This window comes from Chamaea fasciata, unplaced genomic scaffold (genome assembly GCF_029207755.1).
Source record: "Chamaea fasciata isolate MVZ Bird 193981 ecotype frontalis unplaced genomic scaffold, bChaFas1.0.hap1 SCAF_4, whole genome shotgun sequence".
Taxonomy (NCBI): Eukaryota; Metazoa; Chordata; class Aves; order Passeriformes; family Sylviidae; genus Chamaea; species Chamaea fasciata.
This window is the reverse complement of record NW_027094089.1, coordinates 62989405-63010412: the sequence shown is the minus strand read 5'-3', so window position 1 is coordinate 63010412 and position 21008 is coordinate 62989405. Positions and strand designations below refer to the sequence as shown.

Here is a 21008-nt window from a genome sequence, read left to right as displayed (position 1 = left end):
GTCTTTGGACAAATAAACTGTGGTGATCAGGGGTGGTGGGAGAAAAAATGCCTAGCAAATGTGATTGCGGAGAGTTTTGTGTTTGTTTGGCTTTTTTTTCTGTTTTGGGTTGTTCGTTGTGTGTGGGGTTTTTATGCGTTTTGGGGTTTTTTTTAAGAGAAGGAGGGGATCAAGGTGAAAACTATGCTGTTTATTATGTTCTGAATGAATTGAGATTTTAAATCCTGTTGACTAAGTTATGTATTTCTATACCATTACAAAATCAGTTATTATCTCAGAGAAACGATAACCTTAGTTCTCACTAGTTTAACTGTATAGAATATTAGGTGATTAGTTTTCTAGACGTACCATTTTCTGGATTAGAGAGAATGTGAGGTAGAGTGATCATCCATATTAGGATTCTTTGCTGAGTCTACTTTGATGCTGTATGATATAAACAAAAACAAAAGACCAGACCAGTGAACTCTGATTTTTCTTACTAGTGAAGGGAAGAGATTGCTGGTGTCCTGTAAAAGAGATCTGCAAGAGTACTAGCTATTTTTAACTATTTTACCCATGAACAAAATAATATTCTTCACTCTAAAGCTACTAGAGGGCAATTTGAAGCACGTAAATGTCTTTATTGTCTGTGTGGACAGTCTGAATTTTGATGTGAGACAGTGGAATTAGGTATCTGAAATTAGCAATGTGAATAAACCTCTTCTGCTGCAAAGGTTTACCTCCTTTTTTGAAAACCAGCTTGTCTTGCATCAGCCTAACAGCAGTTAACTATATCAGTTTATAATCACTTAAGGGAAATTATACTGAATTTCCTACAGTCCTTATTATTAGGAAATTTTATGAATGGTAAGTGGTGAATTTGTATGTGAATAATGTGTAATGAATTCTTTTTTCTTTTGATTTTGCTCTTCAATCCAGGATTATCATCTAAAAAATCTCTAAGTCCTGGGGAAAAAAAATTCACCGTGAGAGAAAGTTACTCACCAAAACCACTACCAGCAGGCACAAAAGGCTTCCTTCCTTGGCGGACTGCAGAACGTGCCAAGAGATGCAGGTGAGGTTTTCGTGGTACAAGGGAAAATACTAAACAATAACACTTGGATGAAAAATACTGTAGAGGGCAATGTAAGCTTTCTAAAATACGATTTGAAAGGTACACACAGAATGTCAGCATAGTTTTTTCTGTTTATATAAATTTTGAGGATTTTGCATAAATTCTTCTGTATTATTTAAAATACACAAAACCACATGATAGTCATAGGAATATTCATATGCATCAGGAAACCCCACTACAACCAAACTTACCTTGTCTACATGTTGTTTTGTTAATAATGATTTATCACATGTATCATAGCTAAAGAGGCAAGTTAGTGTTCTAAACTTGTAGTATGGTTGGGTTGAGATCCAGTTCAAGGTGCTTAGGTATTTTCCTGCCTCTTTTTTCTACTTCACCTCACCCAATACCAGCATAATTATTGTGAGCACCTGTAAATTAAAATAAAGCTGAAAAAAACTTAGTCACAGAAGCTGTCGTTTGAAACAGTGTTTGTTTGGTTTTGGTTTTTTTTTAATCTATGCCCTAAATCTTGGCTTCTCAAAATGGAGACTATTTAGCTATTTAAACAAGAAAATTACTTAATGCACTATTGCAGTGGTGGTTATTAAGCTTGTTTTTCAAAATGCTGAACACCAAATTCTCCTGTTGACTTTAGTTCAGGATAATTAATAAGATGCCTATTGAGGATGCTAACATTAGCATCCAGTAGTGTTGCGCTAAATCATGATTAAGTAGGGGGTACTAATCAAAATGAGAATATAATGAGGCTTGAAGAGGTATAGTGCAGTGTGTGATGCTTACTCTTACTGCTTCATCTGTCCAAGAATCTTGTGTTTGGAACATTTTAAACTTAGTTTCCTCAGAAGTTTGATTTTGTTTGTTTTCTTTTTCCTAACTTCAGAGGTGGGGCAGTGGATTGTGCTGGAGAATTGCCAGTGGAGATTCAGGTACTGTTTCTCTCACATAGTGGTTTTGTTTTTAGTGGGTAGATGTCTGAAAAAAGGGGAAAGTGTTCTCAACAGAATCTCGTTGTCTGAAAGCCAAGATTGGTACATACTTTTAAAGATTCTTGCTTATGGAAGTGAAAAAAAGTAGTTTACATCAGCATTTGGTTGAAGCTTCTTTGATACTCAGCTTACTTCGAATTCTATCTCTGTATCTTTTGGTTTCCTAGTCTTAGGAGCAAGCTGAGTTCGAGTATAGGCACTATCCATCCATAGACAATAAGAATAACTAACAGCATTTTTCACTGAAGGCTTTCTGCACCATCTTTTCTGTCTTGGATTTGGTGTATAGTTGCTTTTGGACCTGTCAGTGAGCTGCTCTAGTAAACCTACCAGGAGGAGAAGGAGGACCCTGTCTTCATTCCTTCTCCTTTGCATCTTGTTTCCATCACAGAAGGATCTGATGGCTGCAGAAGCCTCCAGTTATCCTCCGCTCTGGTGTAGGCTTCCCATGGACTGCAGTCCTTTGGGAATATATGGGCAAGGATGCCTGTGGCAGCAGCTCCTTTGACCCATCCCTCCGCTCTGATACAGGTCTTTCCTGGCTTGAATGAGGGTATATTGGCGCTACCATGGAACATCGCTTCCTGCTCCCAGCCTGATGTTCCCTCTGCTTTTTCTCACTCTTTTTGTTCCCACCTCTTTTGCCTGTTGGGCATTTTTTTGCCTTGCAGTGGGTCAGCTGGGACTGGCTATGTCCTGCATAGGGTGGCCTTGGCTGTGCCTTGCAGGGCCTGACTCTGCTGCTAAGTCTTCACTACAAATACTCAACGTAGGCACACATGGGATTGTTTTTTAAATATTGTTTTATGCAAATTTATTTGAAAGATGTATGGCTGGGCAATATATACACATTGTAAGAGACTCTGGGAAATAACTGTATTTAAATTAAGCTTTTGATGTGATTTAATCTTTGATTTTTGCTACACATCGTAATGCTATGAGTGGGCATGTTTTTCTTTTCTGGTGTAACTAGACAGGTATTCCTGTGAAAGTGACACTAGAAAGTGCTTCTACATCTGAAACTGAAGACACAGAAGATCTAGAGGATGTTATCCAGCAGCCTGACTTGGCAAAATCAGTAGATAAGACTGATATAGCTCAATATCAACAGTTAGAGGTAAGAAGCAATGTTCAGTGCCTTAGACTCCATAAAGGCAAATTGTATCAATTAAACCATGTTTTATTCAGAAAATTGTAATTAAACAAATAACCAGTTTCGGAGCAGGATTTCAGAATACCTTAATACAACTACAGTATGCATAATTTCTCTGTTCCAGTCTTGAATCATAGTGCACAGGTCTTTTGATCAGTGTTACTGTCTATAGTATTTTCTTTCAAGTATTTCCTTTATAAAAGTAATTAATATTATTTCTAAGAGCTAAAATATAGTAAAGACTGTTGTGTAAAAATAATTATAAAAGTAGCTGAAAGTGTTTGAGTTCCATTTTATAATTGAGCCTAGTAAACTTTTTTCATTTGCTTTTTATTATTCCTTCTACGTCTTTGATACTTAAAAAACTTGGCACTAGTGAAGCAGACTGTTTCTGCAAATGTCTTGACTGGGAATGTTCTTATAAAAGAAAGGGGTGGAAAAAAGATATATGTCAGTGGCTCAGTAATGCTGCTGAGGTCATCTAGCACTATTATAAAGTGCAAAATAACCCTCAGGCAGAATAACTTAGTTGTTTTAGAAGTGTTAAGATTTGAATTCTGTTTGGAGAAACCAATGATTGTGTCTGTAAATAAGAGCTACAGTCAGTTTGTGTTTGCTGGTTGTTGTCAGAGCACCACACTGGCTGAATTTGCTGTTCATATATGTAAATATTGGACTGTATACCTGTTTTTGTGTAAGAGGAGTGAAGTTAAGTTTTAACTTGCTGTAGGCTTAACAGTAGTGGGAATGTTTAGAGTAGGATAGAGTTGTGGAAAGCAAAAGTACTGTACAAATGCTGCATAATAACTACCAGGCTTTTCAGCTGATGTATAATTTTTTCGTTAGACCTTTTTCTCTTTGCAAATTTTGTTCAGGAAAATTTCAAGGTTTTCACATGTTGTTGGAACTTAAAGTTTTATAGCAGCTTTTACTCTTAGTGTGCGATGTATTGACGTTGCACTGTGTGGTGTCTTCAACACTCTTACCAAGAGCACTGTGTCTGAAATCATAGAATTCCATGTCATATGAAAATTGCTCCAAAAACCTTTATGTAGGAACTGCTGTCCTTGTAGAAAGCTTTTGATGCATTTGTTCTTGGTGTTTGGAGAGAGAGGAATATTATATTCAGGACACACATCAGAGGCAGGCAGTGTTTTGTGCTTTCGGGAAGGGTTGTTGTTCTGGCCTATTATGTCAGTACAGTGTTGGCTGTACTACTACATGTAGGACAGGTACAAGGAAGAGACAATTTGTGATTAATTTGAACTTCTTGGACAGAAACCCACAAATTTTGGCAACCTACCCCAAAATTTTGATTTTTCTGTGCTTGTGAAGGTCCAGATTTTCCTGACTTTCTGGATTTGAAAACCAAAATACTTTCTTAGGGCACGATTGCTTATCAGATAGCACCATTTAAGCAATCTGCACCTGATTCTGTGCCTCAGCCATTGTTTCTGTAACCTTGACACAAAGTAGGTTTGACATTATGGCAGAATCAAACTATCAAATTTGCACCACTGAATTGTCTATTTCCCCTCCGTCATTTAAGTGCCTTTTCATTTCTTGCTTCAGTCTTTTTCTCTTTTGCCCTTTTTCATGTTTTTCTCATTATAAGACTGTCATTAAATAGCTTTTACTGCACAGCAGCTTGCGAGGGGAGGTGCTTTGAGGAACTCATCCAACTGAAAAGTAGTCCAGTGTATTTGGTGGTAGCAGGCCTTTCAGTAAATGGGACAACAGGTTGTGTTAGAACAATGATGGGAATGCAGACTGGGAATAAATAGTAAGAGGTGGGAGTTCCTTTAACTTCTGCTTTGACAAAAAAAGCTCCCCAAGCATCTCTTGATGTGATTGAATGACCAGACTTTCACTTAAGTATACAAGTCTTGAAGAACTTCTCTACATCTTTCTGCTCAAAAAGGGTCTTTTAGCATAGTACTTAGTGAAACAAGTAGTACTTAGTTGTGTTTTCATAAAAAAATAAGCCTTGACTAATGAAAGCGTAATTTCTGCTTAAATGAAAAATAAGAACTCATAAATATTCTTTCCTTCCACTAGAGGGAATCAAATGTCACAGTTGGTTTTGATGAACTGTGTAGTTGAGGTAACTTCCATACTTTTAAATTTTAACTAGGGATTTAAATGGTGAACTTCACCCTTAATCCAGTTAACAGGGCAACTCCTTCTACATCTCACTACTTTGTGAATTACAGAGAAGTAGAGATTGCACTGTAACTGTGTTGGATTGTTTTTGGTTTTTTTGGGTTTGTTTTGTTTTGTTTTGTTTTGTTTTTTTTAAGTATGATGCAGTGAAGTAGAAGAACCTGGCTGATTAGTTACTATATGTTTTAAAATATAATGTAATTTTTTAAACTTCAGTTTTATACCTCTGTCTAGTGTTGAACAGACATTCTGCTTATGGTAATTCTGAGGGCTACCTGTATTTTGGTATTCAGTTTCATCTTAAAGTCTATCAGTGCTGTCTTTCTGGGCTGTAATACTTGAAGGCTTAGTCTTGTAGCTTGGATGTACATATATCTCTGATATATTTTAATAATTTTTTTTTCACAAAGAGACTAGGGCATTGTGTCAACTAGTGAATTTCTTAAAAGCAAACCAAAGATTAAAGTGTACATATACCTGTAGCATAATGGTGTGTCTTAGTTTGGGAAGACAGGTATCTGCCAGGTAATAAAAAAAACCAACTGCAGTTTCCTTTGGGATGGAGAGTGTAAAACGCCCCCCCCCCCCCCTTTTTTTTTTTTTCTTTTTCAATTATAAATTACAATCAGAGGTTCTTTGGCAAAGATTTGGGAAATAGGAATAGCAGTTCTTTACTAGTATGTATTACAAAGCAAACAAACACAAAAAAAAACCCCCACCAAACAACTGCAGCAATATTAACAAACGAAAAACAGTACCAAGAACTTTGAGGGCTTTGTTTCACAAAACCCAGGGCAGTTTGGTTTCGGTGTCTCTGCAGGATCCTCAGAGCACCAAGCTGAAACAGTGGAAAAGTCCCGGGCTGGTAGCTGGGATGGCAGGGTGTCTCGGAGGGCAGGGGCAGGATGTCTCGGCAGCGCAGGGGGTGCAGGGTCACATTGTAGCAAGAGGAGCAGTGCTGAGGAAGCCGAAGGCAAGGCAGAGTTGGCCCAGCTCCCGCGGGTGGCAGGGAAAACTCAGGATTCAGGCCAAACCGGTGATAATAGGTTTCCCAGGACTGGATCCCTTTGGCCACAGTGAAACTCTTCTAGCCAGCAACAGCTGTTCTCTCTCTCCCTGAATGCCGGAAAAGGCAAAGCCCGCAGCTGCCTCAAGCTCTGTCTTTTACCTGCATTATTTCCCCCTTCCACTTTTGTCTACCTCTTTGCTTCGGTTAAGTACTCTTAAGTATCCAACACTTGGTCTCCTTGGTAACTTATGGGGAAAAAATTCTTTAGAGAAAGAAGGAACAAACCTAACCCCCAACATTATCCACCCCGAATTTTTTTCCCATACTAACATATTACATTGATTTTTAACTGTAAAATATATACATACATGCAAATATGGATACAGCCACATTGTCATGGGTAGTTCACTTTAAAACAAGGTTTCTTTGAGGTATGCATCGGGTTTCTCTATCTTTTTGCATCACCCACCAGGTGCAACCTGGTTTCTGAGTGAAGACAACCCCACGGATGGGATTGTCTTTGCTGGAGGCAGGATTAATCCAAACAGTTTTTCTCAGCATACCTCTCGTGTACCACCGGAACCTTATCTCCCTCTGTCGTTTGCAAGGGCTCAGATTGGGTAGGACCTGCTAGGTTGGTGGAACCTCGAGTGTTCACCAACCAGGTGGCCTTTGCTAAATTAAGATCTCAGTTTTTGAAGATTCTCCCACCTAGTGCCTTCAAGGTAGTTTTAAGCAGGCCATTGCACCGTTCAACTTTCTCAGCCGCTGGTGCATGTTAAGGAATATGGTACACCCACTCAATGCCATGTTCTCTAGCCCAGGTGCTTATAAGACTATTCTTGAAATGAGTCCCATTGTCCGACTCGATTCTCTCAGGGGTGCCATGTCTCCATAGGACTTGTTTTTTCAGGCCCAGGATGGTTTTCCGGGCAGTAGCATGACGCACAGGGTAGGTCTCTAACCATCCAGTGGTGGCTTCCACTGTGGTTAGCACATAGCGCTTGCCCTGGCGGGTTTGGGGGAGGGTGATGTAGTCAATCTGCCAGGCTTCCCCGTATTTATATTTGGACCACTGCCCACCATACCATAAGGGCTTCACCCGCTTGGCTTGCTTGATTGCAGCACATGTCTCACAGTCATGGATAACCTGAGAAATATTGTCTATGGTTAAATCCACCCCTCGGTCTCGGGCCCACTTCTAGGTGGCATCTTTGCCCTGATGACCCGAGGCATCATGGGCTTATCGAGCTAGGAACAGCTCTCCCTTGTGTTGCCAATCTAAGTCTATCTTTGACACTTCTATCTTGGCAGCTTGATCTACCTGCTTGTTGTTTTGGTGTTCTTCATTAGCCCCACTCTTGGGAACATGGGCACCTACATAGCAGACTTTCACAGGCAGCTTCTCTACATGAGTGGCAACGTCCTTCCATTCATCAGCAGCCCAGATTGGTTTTCTTCTGTGCTGCCAGTTGGCCTTTTTCCACCTTTGCAGCCAGCCCCACAGAGCATTGGCTACCATCCATGAATCAGTGTAGAGGTAGAGCTTTGGCCACTTTTTTCTTTCAGCAATGTCAAGGGCTAATTGAACAGCTTTGAGTTTAGCAAGTTGACTTGATCTTCCTTCTCTTTCAGTGGCTTCTGCAACCTGTCGTGTGGGGCTCCATACGGCTGCTTTCCACTTACGGTTCATTCTCACGATGCGACAGGAACCGTCAGTGAAAAGAGCGTAGTGTGTTTCTTCTGCTGGCAGTTGGTTGTACGGAGGAGCTTCTTCAGCCCGTGTCACTTGTTCCTGCTCTTCTTTGTCCGTGAGACCAAAGTTTTCTCCTTCCGGCCAGTTTGTAATTATCTCCAAAATCCCAGGGCGATTTAGGTTTCCAGTACGGGCACGCTGTGTGATGAGGGCAGTCCATTTGCTCCATGTGGCATTAGTGGCATGGTGGGTGGAGGGAGCCTTTCCTTTAAACATCCACCCCAGCACTGGTAGTCGGGGTGCCAAGAGGAGTTGTGCTTCTTTGCCAATCACTTCTGAGGCGGCTTGAACTCCTTCATAGGCGGCCAAGATCTCCTTCTCTGTGGGAGCGTAGTTGACTTCAGATCTTCTGTAACTTCGACTCCAGAATCCCAGTGGTCAGCCTTGGTTCTCCCCAGGCACCTTCTGCCAAAGGCTCCAGGACAAACCGTTGTTCCTGACTGCAGAGGAAAGCACATTCTTCACATCTGGTCCCGTCTTGACTGGGCCAAGGGCTACTGCATGAGCAAATCTCCTGCTTGATCTGGGCAAAGGCTTGTTGCTGTTCAGGGCCCCAGTGGAAATTGTTTTTCTTGCGGGTAACCAGGTAGAGAGGGCTCACAATCTGACTGTACTCAGGAATGTGCATCCTCCAAAAACCTATGGCTCCTAGGAAAGCTTGTGTGTCCTTTTTGCTGGTCGGTGGAGACATTGCTGTGATCTTATCAATGACCTCAGTGGGGATCTGCTGCCGTCCATCTTGCCACTTTGCTCCCAGGAACTGGATCTCTCTGGCAGGTCCCTTGACTTTGCTCTTCTGGATGGCAAACCCAGCTTTCAGCAGAATCTGGATGATCCTCTCTCCTTTCTCATCTCCCTCATCTCCTCTTTGAGTTCCTTCACGACCGCAGAGACATGAGCCTGCATTGGGCCACTGATCATACTTTCATAATTTCTGAGCTTGTTGGCAACAGAACCCACTGTCTCTCGGTTATCCTCGGCATTAATTGTTGCGATGAATGTGGCGTATTGAGATGGTCCATGAGTTGCCAGATTCCACAACATGTGCCCTGTGCATCTAACCTTGTTGGGGTCATTATCATGCTGTCTGGTCCTCCCAAAAAGTACTTCCAATACTGCCACTTCTCTCAACTGTTGGATTCCTTCCTCAAGGGTCTTCCATCGCATTCTATTGTTGTGCTCTTGCATTCTGTCTCTGTGGACAAATCTCTCTCTCACACTCATTAGAAGTCGTTCCCAAAGGGAAAGGGGCCTTTGCTCTCTTACAAATACCTGATTTATACCTGAGTCCTGGGTCAAGGGTCCCAAATTCCTTGCTTCAGCACTATCCAGTTGTACGCCTGTACCGATAAGGTCCCAGACTCGAAGTAGCCAGGCTGTATAAGCCTCACATCTTTGTCGTACAATATCTTTTGGCAGATTACGTAGATTTTCAAACGACGGGGACTCAGTGATGATCTCAACCTGTGGCTCTTCTGTGGATTGTGAGGACCCTCCTTTCTTATTCTTAATACCAGGATTTGACGATTTCACTTTAGACTTGCTTGTTTTCACAGGGGCGACTGCTGCTGGCTGTGGCTGCTCTTGTGGTTCAGCTGGAACCTGGACAGTTGTAACGTCTGTGGGTTCCACTGCTGCACCATCAGTCTCTGCCTTCTCGGGGCAGGGGGAGGGTTTTTTATGAGCTGGGGAAATGTACTCCCTCAGAATCTGGCCCATCTCTTTTACCAGAACCTTAACCCAATCCGGGTGGGTCCTTTCTGAGGCAGGCTGTGGGGCAGAGTCAGGCTCTGGGGTATTATCCCTATTCTGTGGGGTAGGTATCAGGGTGGTTATCCAAGTCAATCTTCCTTTATCTCTGAATGCTAAATAGAATACGCCTATTAGCAGCACCAGCCATTGTATGATATCATTAGCATTCAGGGAGGATTTAAACCCTTCAAAAACTGGTGGGGCAGACCCAAAGAGATAGGTAAAGGGTTGGGAAAAAGAAACTTCCCCCGGTGTCATTTCCTCACAGTAGGTACCATTGTTAAAGTAACTCCAAAAACACACAGTTAGTGTACGATAGCCCTGAATCCATGTGCCTGCCTTCCAGAGGAAATTAAAAATCCATGAGTTCTTCACCTTATTAAGCCATAAAATAAACTGGATGACAGTCACAGTAGCCTTAGTTCTAGGGCCCGTGTTTAGATAAGGGCCTGCAAATGGAAGGAATACAGCCACAACCACATGCCACCCAAACCAGGGTAAGTTAGACCACATGATGCAGCCTAATGAGGTTTTTATATCCAACGCACACGAAAGAAAGTACTAGGTTAGTTAAGAACCGCTGTTTCCCTTCCCTTTTCTTTTCTCAGTGCCCTCAAGCCCTACATTGGGCGCCAAAATCTGTCTTGGTTTGGGAAGACAGGTATCTGCCAGGTAATAAAAAAAAACAACTGCAGTTTCCTTTGGGATGCGGAGTGTAAACTGTCCCCCCCCCCCCCCCCTTTTTTTTTTTTTCTTTTTCAATTATAAATTACAATCCGAGGCTCTTAGGCAAAGATTTGGGAAATAAGAATAGCAGTTCTTTACTAGTATGTATTATAAAGCAAACAAACACAAAAAAACCCCCCCACCAAACAACTACAGCATTAATAACAAATGAAAAACAGTACCAAGAATCTTGAAGGCTTTGTTTCACAAAACCCAGGGCAGTTTGGTTTCGGTGTCCCTGCAGGATCCTCAGAGCACCAAGCTGAAACAGTGGAAAAGTTCCGGGCTGGTAGCTGGGATGGCAGGGTGTCCCGGCAGGCAGGGGCAGGATGTCCCGGCAGTGCAGGGGGTGCAGGGTCACACTGTAGCAAGGGGAGCAGTGCTGAGGAAGCCGAAGGCAAGGCAGAGTCGGCCCAGCTCCCGCGGGTGGCAGAGAAAACTCAGGATTCAGACCAAACCGGTGATAATAGGTTTCCCAGGACTGGATCCCTTTGGCCACAGTGAAACTCTTCTAGCCAGCAACAGCCGTTCACTCCCTCCCTGAACGCCGGAAAAAGCAAAGCCCGCAGCTGCCTCAAGCTCTGTCTTTTACCTGCATTATTTCCCCCTTCCACTTTTGTCTACCTCTTTGCTTCAGTTAAGTACTCTTAAGTATCCAACACTTGGTCTCCTTGGTAACTTATGGGGAAAAAATTCTTTAGAGAAAGAAGGAACAACCCTAACCCCCAACCTGGTGACAAATCAGTTTCTTTAAATGCTGGCTTCGATGCTGCTTATGAGGACATGCAACTGCAGTGTTCAATTTTGTTATGAATTCAGCCAATAACCATGAAATACTATGTACACCTAGAGTGTGATAAATCAAGTTTAAACATTACTTCAAAACATCTACATTTCTGTTTAAAAAGTCATGATCATTTGATTACTATCTAAGCCATTGACTTTTGACATTACCAACCAGCAATTTGAAGAAAAAGGTCAGTGCTTTCATCTTTAAAATTATCTAAAATCTGTCCACAACAAAAATACTATAAAACTATGGTTTTTCAAGTAGAGTTCCTAGTCTGCGTCCCAAAACCTTCAAAATGCGAATAATTATATGTATACACCTGCAGTATAAATGGAAAGGTAAGAATTCTAAGACTGATCGCAGTAGGACTAAGAAGTCTGTGATAGCTGTTACTGGTCTTTCTAGCTGGGATCCTGGGGGATTCCAGGTTACATATCAAGTTGTCAGTGCAGAACAATATGGTTTCTGCTTTCTGTGCTGTGCTTCTGTGTCTGTTACAGGTTTTATAGCTCCCATTACTTGCACATGTTCCAAGGTAGACGGCAGTAAGATTGTGGTATTTTTGGGTGGTTCTCCTTAGATGTTTGCCTCCCACCCTGTGCCTGCAGGTTAGATAGTGCTAAATCTGTTTCAATGCTCAAATAGGAGTACAATAAAGATACAACTAGCTTTCTACTTGCAGCATTTGAGTGTTTGATGCTAGTCTAGGGATTTTAGGAACGGGCTTGACTAGAGTAGTGACAGACACATAATCATCACTTAGAGTAGTTGTCACTTAGGAGGGCTTTATATGGAGAGTATTCTAGAACCTGCATCTTGGAATCAGTTGCAAAAGTACCTTGCAACTTACAACACCTTTGCATTTGTACAAGGTTTATTTTTACCGTGCATTCTTGCATACCAGTCTTCTCAGTTAATTGCTTATATGAAGTGCAGTAGTATGCACTTAAATAGGCTTTTGCTAGTAAACAAACTATTTCAGTACTATTTGAATCATTTATTCTCTTTAGTACTGGTTGATATGGTGTGTACAAAAAGCAGTGTCCTTTTACATATATGTGCCTGTATACAAAGTGAAAGGAATAAGTTTTGTATACTGTTAATTTGTATAGTCTAACCTCTGAAAAATAGAATAGCTTCATGATTTGAACACTATTCACCTTTTGAACCAGAAGATTATTAAGGTGTGCACGAACAAACATTCTTGCTTGTTTTTCCAGTTCAGATGCTGTAATTAAAAGTGATAATGCTGTGCTGGGTTGCAAGAAAATGTGGTATTGCAAATCCTGACTACTCTTACTGAAACTGAGATTTACTACTTAGAACTAATAATTAAAATACCAGTTTAGGAATCTCATTAATAAGACTAGAATATATCTATTAGGTGTTTTTGGTTTGTTTTTATTCTTGTTAATTCAACACTAAACTTGAAATTGTGAAAAACTTTTTATGAAGAACTAAGTGAAACGAATTAGAAAGAATACAGTTCTTACACTTCAGAATTTTGTATTCTTACAGCTGTAAGAAGGAATAAAATTCTGGATAAAGAATATAGTTGGAAAATCTAGATTTGGCTGCCAAGGATTTCTTATTGGAGCCCAATTTGAGCTTTTGATGATGTAGATATATTTAATTAAAAATGATGTTTGAAAAAGTGAAGGGGAAGTTGAGAAAAACATACATTCTTGATGGTTATGTCATAGGCCGAAGAGAATTGGGCTGTAATTTCTTGTGTCTGTTGCAATCTTACAAATCTTTTTAGTGAATCACAGTTATTTCTACTTTTCTGTCTTAATATTTTGCATCCTGGAGTTATGTATTGGTTGACCTCTGTCTTGTATTTTTGAAGAAGATATGTTTGGAATGTCATTTGCCAGTTGTTAAGTTGTTGAGGTTTTTTAAATTGCATGTTAGTCTGACATTTTGAGATAAATTTTATTATCTGTGTTTTGATAGTTGGAGCTGGAAGAATGCATGGAAAAACTAAAGGAAGAACAGAAAGCTCGAGTAAAGGCTGAGGAACGATTATTAGAGGTAAAGATACTTAACTGTTAATGATCTTTACTTTTAAAGGAGGCACTGCTCAGAGAATACACTTAATTAATTAGGAGTAATTATGAATGACCACTAATGTGGGTAGCTTCCAGAGTTTCAGTTCAAAGTCACGTGGTTCGTTTACTGGTCTTAAGGGCAGTGATGAAATCTGTGTTTAGCAATGTTTGTTCTATGGATTCTGTTCCAGAGCCTTGAACTCCAGCTCAGGCTACTCTTTCAATGTGTTTTATTCATTTTCTGAAACACTTATGATCTCGGGCATCCTGATACCTGCTTTTCTCAAGAAAGTGATTGAATCTGTTTGCAGTATGTACATATGAATAGTTCTTTATCTCCCAACTCACTTACCATGACTTGTGCTGAAAAGCTGTGTGTTGCAAATGTTGTTCAATTTGGTTTATTCTGTACCTTTGATTTTTAAGTTTTGTTTCTGCAGGCAGTAACCATATTGGATGGTTTTCTGCATGTCAGTTGTTGCTAAGTGCAGTTCAGCTTTGACAAAACTGAACAACTTATAACAGTTAAATTGTGAGGTTTGTTTCCCCTCTGCTGTTGCTGACCTAAAAATATTCTTCTGCATGAATAAAGAGAATTTCTTGTAATATAGTTGAGGGTAAGGTAGAGTAAACAAATGGATTTGATCCTTAGATGTTATTTGGAGGGTAATGAAAATGGTGATACCTTTGAAATATTAGCAACAAGTGATAGCCCACAGTACAGGGAGTAAATACCCACAAAGGACTCTGCACTTCTTAAAGATTGTAGCCGTCTTGTGTGACTATCCCCATCTTCCTGTAATGTGATGTGCACCAGTGAGCTCCGCTGCTGGGTGTCTGTTGTTTAGATCCTTATATGCTTTTTAGGCTAAACACCCCCTTCAAGAAATCTTTCTCTATCAAAGCTAGGCTGGTTGGACTTAGCGCCTTGTCCCAGGAGATGGAATAAACCAAGTAGCATTAATCTCTAAAATTGGGAGGGGCTGGGGCGTGGGGATGGGGGGGCGGGGGGGGGGGGTTGTTGCTTATTTATCACCTACAGTGCACTACCCAATCTATCATTTTTTTGGCCTGTCATAAAAAAATGTAAGATGGAAAGCCCGTGATAGTACTTGATTGCACAGCTGTAATCTTAAATGAGTGAGTTAATGCTTCCCTCAAACACAAAACCTTGTATATCCTGCAGTTATCAGGCAGTTTTCAGTTTCATCATTGATTTGATTAATGGTTGATGTGAAAAAAAATTGAATCATGTTAAACTTTCAGTTTTGGGATGCATGGCGCAGAGGAGAGATAACAGTAGTATGCATTCCCCCAATACAGAGGGCTGAAAATAAGGAGGACAGACATTGGCCTTCATTAAGGTTTTTTAACGAGTGAAATAAATTCTTTGGTATTAACATGTCATATAATACATGCAAAGTAAAATGATATGAAAGCTAAATTTTTCTGCCTGTACTTGCTCTGTAACATCCTGTATATACTGAAGAGAGTGCTGAGCCAGTGGTTTTGAGTGCCTTGCAGGAGCATCTGTGGTAGCATAGAATTGCAGTTGTGGATAAGCAGACCTGCACAGAGCTCATGTAACAGTGTCTTGAAAATGTGTGGTACAACAAACTCTGCATCTTGTTATGTCAGTTATTTCAGATATTCCTCTTCATGATGTTTCTGCTTAGGCACACAGAGGTGAGGTTTGATATTTTGGGGTCTTTTAAACAGAAAATGAAAGAAATTTCTTTTTTTTTTTTTTCCCCCCACATAGCTGGAAATTGAAAATGCAAGATTAAGGAGTCTAAATATCTCCCTATCCGAGGTTCTTCATGCACAGTCAGTAACCAACATGATTTTGGAAGATGAAGGTGTTCTAGGCAGCATTGAGAACTCTTTTCAAAAGTTTCATGCTTTTTTAGACCTTCTTAAAGATGCTGGGTAGGTTGTCACTTTAAGTCTTGCTGTTTTTCCTGAGATCTTTCCAAAATTATCCTCACTATGGGGTATGGTGCCTGCTACCCTGTCAGATTTCTAGGTCTGTGTTTTCAGAGAGCAAAGGAAAGTAAATAGCTGTGTAACTATTGTTTAGTCTTTCCCTAGTGGCAAAAACATGATCTAAGCACTGTTCAGCTGAGTTCATACAGCTGTTTTTGGTAAAGGCTTTCAAGAAGCCTATTCCAAAAGAGTTGAAAGCTTCTGTTAAAGCACATCTCCAGTTCTTCAGTGAATTATGTTCATCTCTTAGTGTTCCCACAGTATGAAAGGCTCAAAATGCAGTTGAATTGCTTTCAGAAAGTGTCCTGTTATCTTGTGCTCTCCATTCCCTAATTGAAGTATGGAAGTCTAGATGGATGAATCTCCAGCCTTTGTATTTAAAGTCTGTATTTATTGTTATTATTATTTGTTCTTCTACTACTACTACTACTACTACTACTACTACTACTACTACTACTAGAGTTATTTCAGAGAGTGTTGATTAAAGTTTGTATTATCACTGTACCTGCAGTTTGTCAGAGGATGGTTCATCCTTCCTATTTTTCAAATAATTTCAGCTTGAACCTGTCCTGTAAAGCTTGTATGACCAAGCACGACAGTCTCATCCACAGGAAGGGAATGGTATGAACATATATTGTTGTGTACTCTGTGTATTCAGAGAAGAACACAGAAGATTTTATTTGCCCTCTCTGTCTCCCACTTCCAAATTGTAGTGATATAACTGTAGTGATAGGACTCAGGCCTCAGGTTGTGCCAGGTGAGGTTTAGATGGGATATTAGAAAAAATTTCTTCTCTACAAGTGTGGTGAGACATTGGAACAGGCTGCCCTGGAAGTGTCCAGAAAACACCTGGATATGATGCTTAGGGGACATAGTTTAGTGATGAACCTAGCAGTGTTAGATTAATGGCAAGACTTGATGATCTAAAGAGGTCTTTTTCAACCTTAATGATTCAATGATTCTAACTTACTGTAAAGCCCTGAGACGGTGTTCTAATTTTGTGACAATCACTTTATAGAGTTGCCATTACTACAGGAGTTTCAAACTTCTCAGGAAGGGAAAAATGCATTTTCACTACATGAAAAAAATTTCTTCATATGGGCCCTATGTCTGTTCATAGTAATAAGGGGCTGCTCTGAAAGTTACAGAATACCAGTCATGAAGAAGGCTGTTCTCAGTAAGCTTCTGTGTATCATATGCTGTGCTATCAGTTAATGACTGCAACTTCTCACTTTTTACTGAGGCTTAAAACCCACATGTGATTGATTTGGCCAACTTCCAAGCTGGCAGGGGACCCAATATCACTGTATTTGTGAGGCTTGTCATTGTTGTGTTAGAGATTATACTATTTGGAGATGTGCACCAATTTCTGCTTGAATGACAAGAGTTTTAATATTTGTTCTGCCTGACATGGAATCTCATTGCCAGGATGCTGCCCTGAGTTCTAGGGCTAACTAGGAGAGCTTCGTTCTCAGCCTTGTAACACTCGTTTTGAATCTGCAGGCTAATTTGTGCAAAGACAAGAAAATACCTTCAGCAATTTGTTTTCAGCTTGGTTAAAATACTTTGAGCTTCACATAAAATAATAAAAACTGTGTTCAAAGCTTTAAACAGATTCTGCTTTTGATTTTGAATGTTTAGTCTTTCAAACAGTTAGAATAGTTTGTGTGACTTTCTATTAAACATTTATTTTACAGGCTTGGACAACTTGCTGTATTAGCTGGGATAGACCAATCAGATTTTGTCATTGTGGGGCATCCACAAATAAATTCTACTATCAGTAAGCCTGTGAACGTAGTAAAGGAGAAGTCTTTTGAAGAAGAAAGACAGAAACACACCCAGAATAGCGAAGTAAGTCTTTAGAAGGAATGCTAGAGACAATTCTACTTGATACCCTGTAATGTACTTTTCAGCTGTTAATTCCCCTCTGACTGATGAAGTTATTACTGCAACCCTTTGCTGTAGCTGCATTTATACAGACCATAACAATTCAGTGATTAATGTAAGTTTTTAAAGTGTTTACCACTTGGAGCACAAACCACAGTATTTTGTAATGTATTGTTACCACCAGCCTTTGGTGGTAATTGTGTTGTTTCCTAGTCTGAAATAGGAAGTTCCGATTGTGGTATGCATCCATTCAAATCGAAAAATACCATGATCAGGTTTTTTAGAAACACTTAATAATGAAATACAATGTTTTTAAGAAATTTAGTCTTACAGGAGAGGCTATACAATGTACCTTCTGAAAACCATAAATTATCTTGTGAGTAATTGCAGTGTATATGTCCAGTCCTGATAGATTTCTCTCTGGCCATCACATGAGTTTCAGGCAACTACAGTTTTGTAGTATCTGCAAATATTGCATTTGTGAATTAATAGTAAACGTGGAATTTTCAAAGGAGATATTAAAATTCCTGTAACACATCAGAAAAATACCAACCAGGCTGTTTCAAAGGCTGTTAAAAATTGAGATACTGGTGGCCTTACAGCTATGTCCAAGTTGAATAAAATTGTCATACCGGGAATCACTCTGCATTCCAGTGTGTTTCTTATATCCAATGTCTTCCCCTCTAACTGTTCTAATTTCCTCAAGAATACATGAGCTCCTTAAATATAATGCTAAAAATTCGGGGATTGTTTTAACAGTGTGTAGAGAATTTCCAGTTTTGCAGTTTGAAGACTCTTGTTTTTATCTCTTAGTATTGGTAATGAGTTTGGATTCTTGTAGCTGCCAGGTTTTATGGTATATAGAGTGTTGAGACTACATTTCTGTGAACTGCTAGTAAACATAAGGAATTGCAGGTGTTTCAGAATGAGAGATGGGATTAAATTTTGGGTGCTTTTTTGTAACTGACATATCTCTGTAGTATAAATTTCAAGCTAGTTGTGAAACTGTAATGTACCTACTCTGTCATTATTACTCTAGCAATCTTCAGAAACCTGTTTTGAAAAGTGATAAAGATAGTGCAATTGCTATTACCTCTGCATCTTACTGATATTAGGTAAAGACTGTATTTTGCTGTGCAGACTCTGGTATACATGGCAGTTGCAAAACTGATTTTTTTTTCTCTAGTTGCTCCAGTTTCTTCATTGGTATCTTTTGTTTCAGAACAGAGCTGGAGACATCCAACATCCTCTTCCTGGCATGTTTCAATCCCAGATGGTTGTGAATAATGTGTTTTCATCACTTAGAGAAATAAGAGAACTTCAGGTTGCTGGACAGCAGTATCAGCCAGGTTTGTGGAAGGAAAATGAAGCTCAAACAATTAACCAAAATAAAGAGGATAAGCCTCGAAGTAGTACTCCAGTATTATCTGAGAGGAGAGTCAAACAAAATGAACAAGCAAAAGGATGCCACTCAGCAAGGCAGTTGGCTACCAGTCTGCATTCATTTGCTGATTCCAGTGTACAAATCAAAAGTGATGATTGCAGAATATCCAATGGAATTTCTGGTGAAAAAAGCAAAAATAATTCCTCTAAGAAATACACTGCTGTAGCAAATGAAACAGCAACTCCAAGTAATGGTGTGAGAGGAGACAGAAGTAGGCTGCAGGTATTAAGTGTTAGCTCTGGAACTGATACTCGATCTGACTCTGAAATACAGGAAAGTATACAAAGTGTTACCAGCAGTTGAAATAGTTCTAAAATGTTTGAACTGTTCTTTACACTTGCAAGACTAGGTTTTGGATGTCTCAGTATAATTAGTGAATTTTTGGTAAAGTTTTGTAGACTTTATGACTTTTTAAAGCATTGCATACTGCTCAGTATTCCTGCTTCATGTTTGCATTCCTTGTCACTAGATTTTTAGTTTTGAAAACATGTCATACACCTAAAATGGTATCCATCAGTTTGTACTACATATAAGGGACTCTTTGACATATGAATTTCATTATCACAGATTTTTCAGCTAATAAAGTTAATTTGAGTGCAGTTTTTTTCTAGTGTTTATTTTCAGTGCATTCCAGTGGGAGTGCAGAAGTGGTTTTGGGACAAACATCAATTCCTGCATAACAATGTGTGGGTGTGACAGTGCAAAAATTAGTGAAAGTTTCGGAGTCAAAAATGAGCCCAGAAAGATCCCTATAAGAAACCTTTAAATACAAACATCGTTAGTGCTGTGACTGCAGATCATAGAATAGTTCATGTTGTAAGGGACCTCTGGAGGATGTATAGTCTAACTCAGATTGCTCTCAGGACCTAGAGAAATGTGAAAATGTAAAACTAAGAGAATTACCATTGTTTTAAAACTGCTGGGATTTACCTCTGGCATCTTATTCTTGTCCTTGTGCTCAGGCAGCTCGTTTGCAGCTTCTGAACTAGAGTATACTTATTACATACAGGAACTAGGCAGAATGATTTAGGCTGAACTGGAGGAAAAAACAGCCTGTAACTGTTTTTTACTCAGTCATCTGCTATGTGATTTCTGGAACACATAGGATCTGTAGAAATTCCTGATTCCAGTTGCTTGACAAATATGAAAAAACTCACAAATCCTCAAATTCAATCCTACAGAGCAAATAGCACAAGATTACCTTAGCTATTGCAATATTGCACAAGTAATTGCACAATGAAAGTATGTTCTTTGTACAGACTTTGTCACTTCAGAATATTAGAAGGTAATACATTAATCTCTGTTATTTTTTACATAGTTTCCCAACTGCTTGTCTAATTCTTCAGTCATTCTTTGTGATTTTGGGTTGACTGAACAGTTACATGCAATCTATATATTCAGCAGTAGAAGCCTACCTATTCCCTTTTATAAATCTAAAATTCTAAAGCTAATCCCTGAGAAATACTTGGTAAGACTATAAATTCAGAAGTGTTTCATTTGTGATGTTTGGTGTTAGTAGTCTGTTACTTGTCCCTAAAAATACCACGAAGAAGTTAAAACAATTTATGTATTATATGCCCAAAAGCAGGTGATAGTAAATAACTTTCATGTTTAATACTTTCTATTCAATATTTGCATTTAGATTATGAATTATGTAAAAAATAATCTTTTAAAGCAAAATTGACCAGGCAGTTTGCAATTTAGATGGGGATACTTTTTTTAAGTGGATTAATACTTAACCTTTTTTTTCCTCTTAAATCAGAAACATGAAGGATTCTTCATGTTACTGGTGCTATGGTGTTGCATTTACTGTAAGAATCTGTAGTGCATACTTTATATATAGTTGGATCTGAAATTGCCAGAGACAATGGATTGAAGCTACTAGGGGAGAAGTATTCTTTTAAGGCTATCATGAATACATCAGAAGTTTCAAGGTTTTTAATAATGATTTAAAAACTCATTTACAAGAAGTATTTTACACATATAAGCATATATTTTCTATATATATTTAACAGTAAAGTATTCTAATAAAAAGTAAAAATACTTTTATTTTAAATTACTAGGAAATCATTTTCTACCCTGAGTCTGAATATAAACTGTTTCATTCACTTGCTATTAGTTAATGTTTTACGTAATTGTCTGTGTTCTTGTTTGACATAAAAGCCTGAAATCAATAGGCCAGCTCTTTGCTAGAGTACATGTTACTGCTTACTCATGAAGCTCAAAA

The 21008-nt window shown here is 39.3% G+C and overlaps 1 protein-coding gene across 4 annotated transcripts in view; it reads left to right on the top strand.

The window, feature by feature from the left end:
- CEP78 (centrosomal protein 78) overlaps nt 1-21008 on the top strand; it is a 33054-nt gene that overhangs the window by 11303 nt on the left and 743 nt on the right. For 3 of the 4 annotated variants that reach the window (XM_066181786.1, XM_066181784.1, XM_066181783.1), the window contains 7 exons: nt 919-1054; nt 1959-2004; nt 3038-3181; nt 13370-13447; nt 15227-15393; nt 17148-17301; nt 18560-19380. In XM_066181786.1, coding sequence (XP_066037883.1) covers nt 919-1054; nt 1959-2004; nt 3038-3181; nt 13370-13447; nt 15227-15393; nt 17148-17301; nt 18560-19084 — 1250 coding nt within the window. In that variant the 3' untranslated portion in view covers nt 19085-19380. Of the gene's footprint in view, nt 1-918; nt 1055-1958; nt 2005-3037; nt 3182-13369; nt 13448-15226; nt 15394-17147; nt 17302-18559; nt 19381-21008 lie in introns of those variants that run through there. The other variant, XM_066181785.1, reaches the window with a different exon arrangement.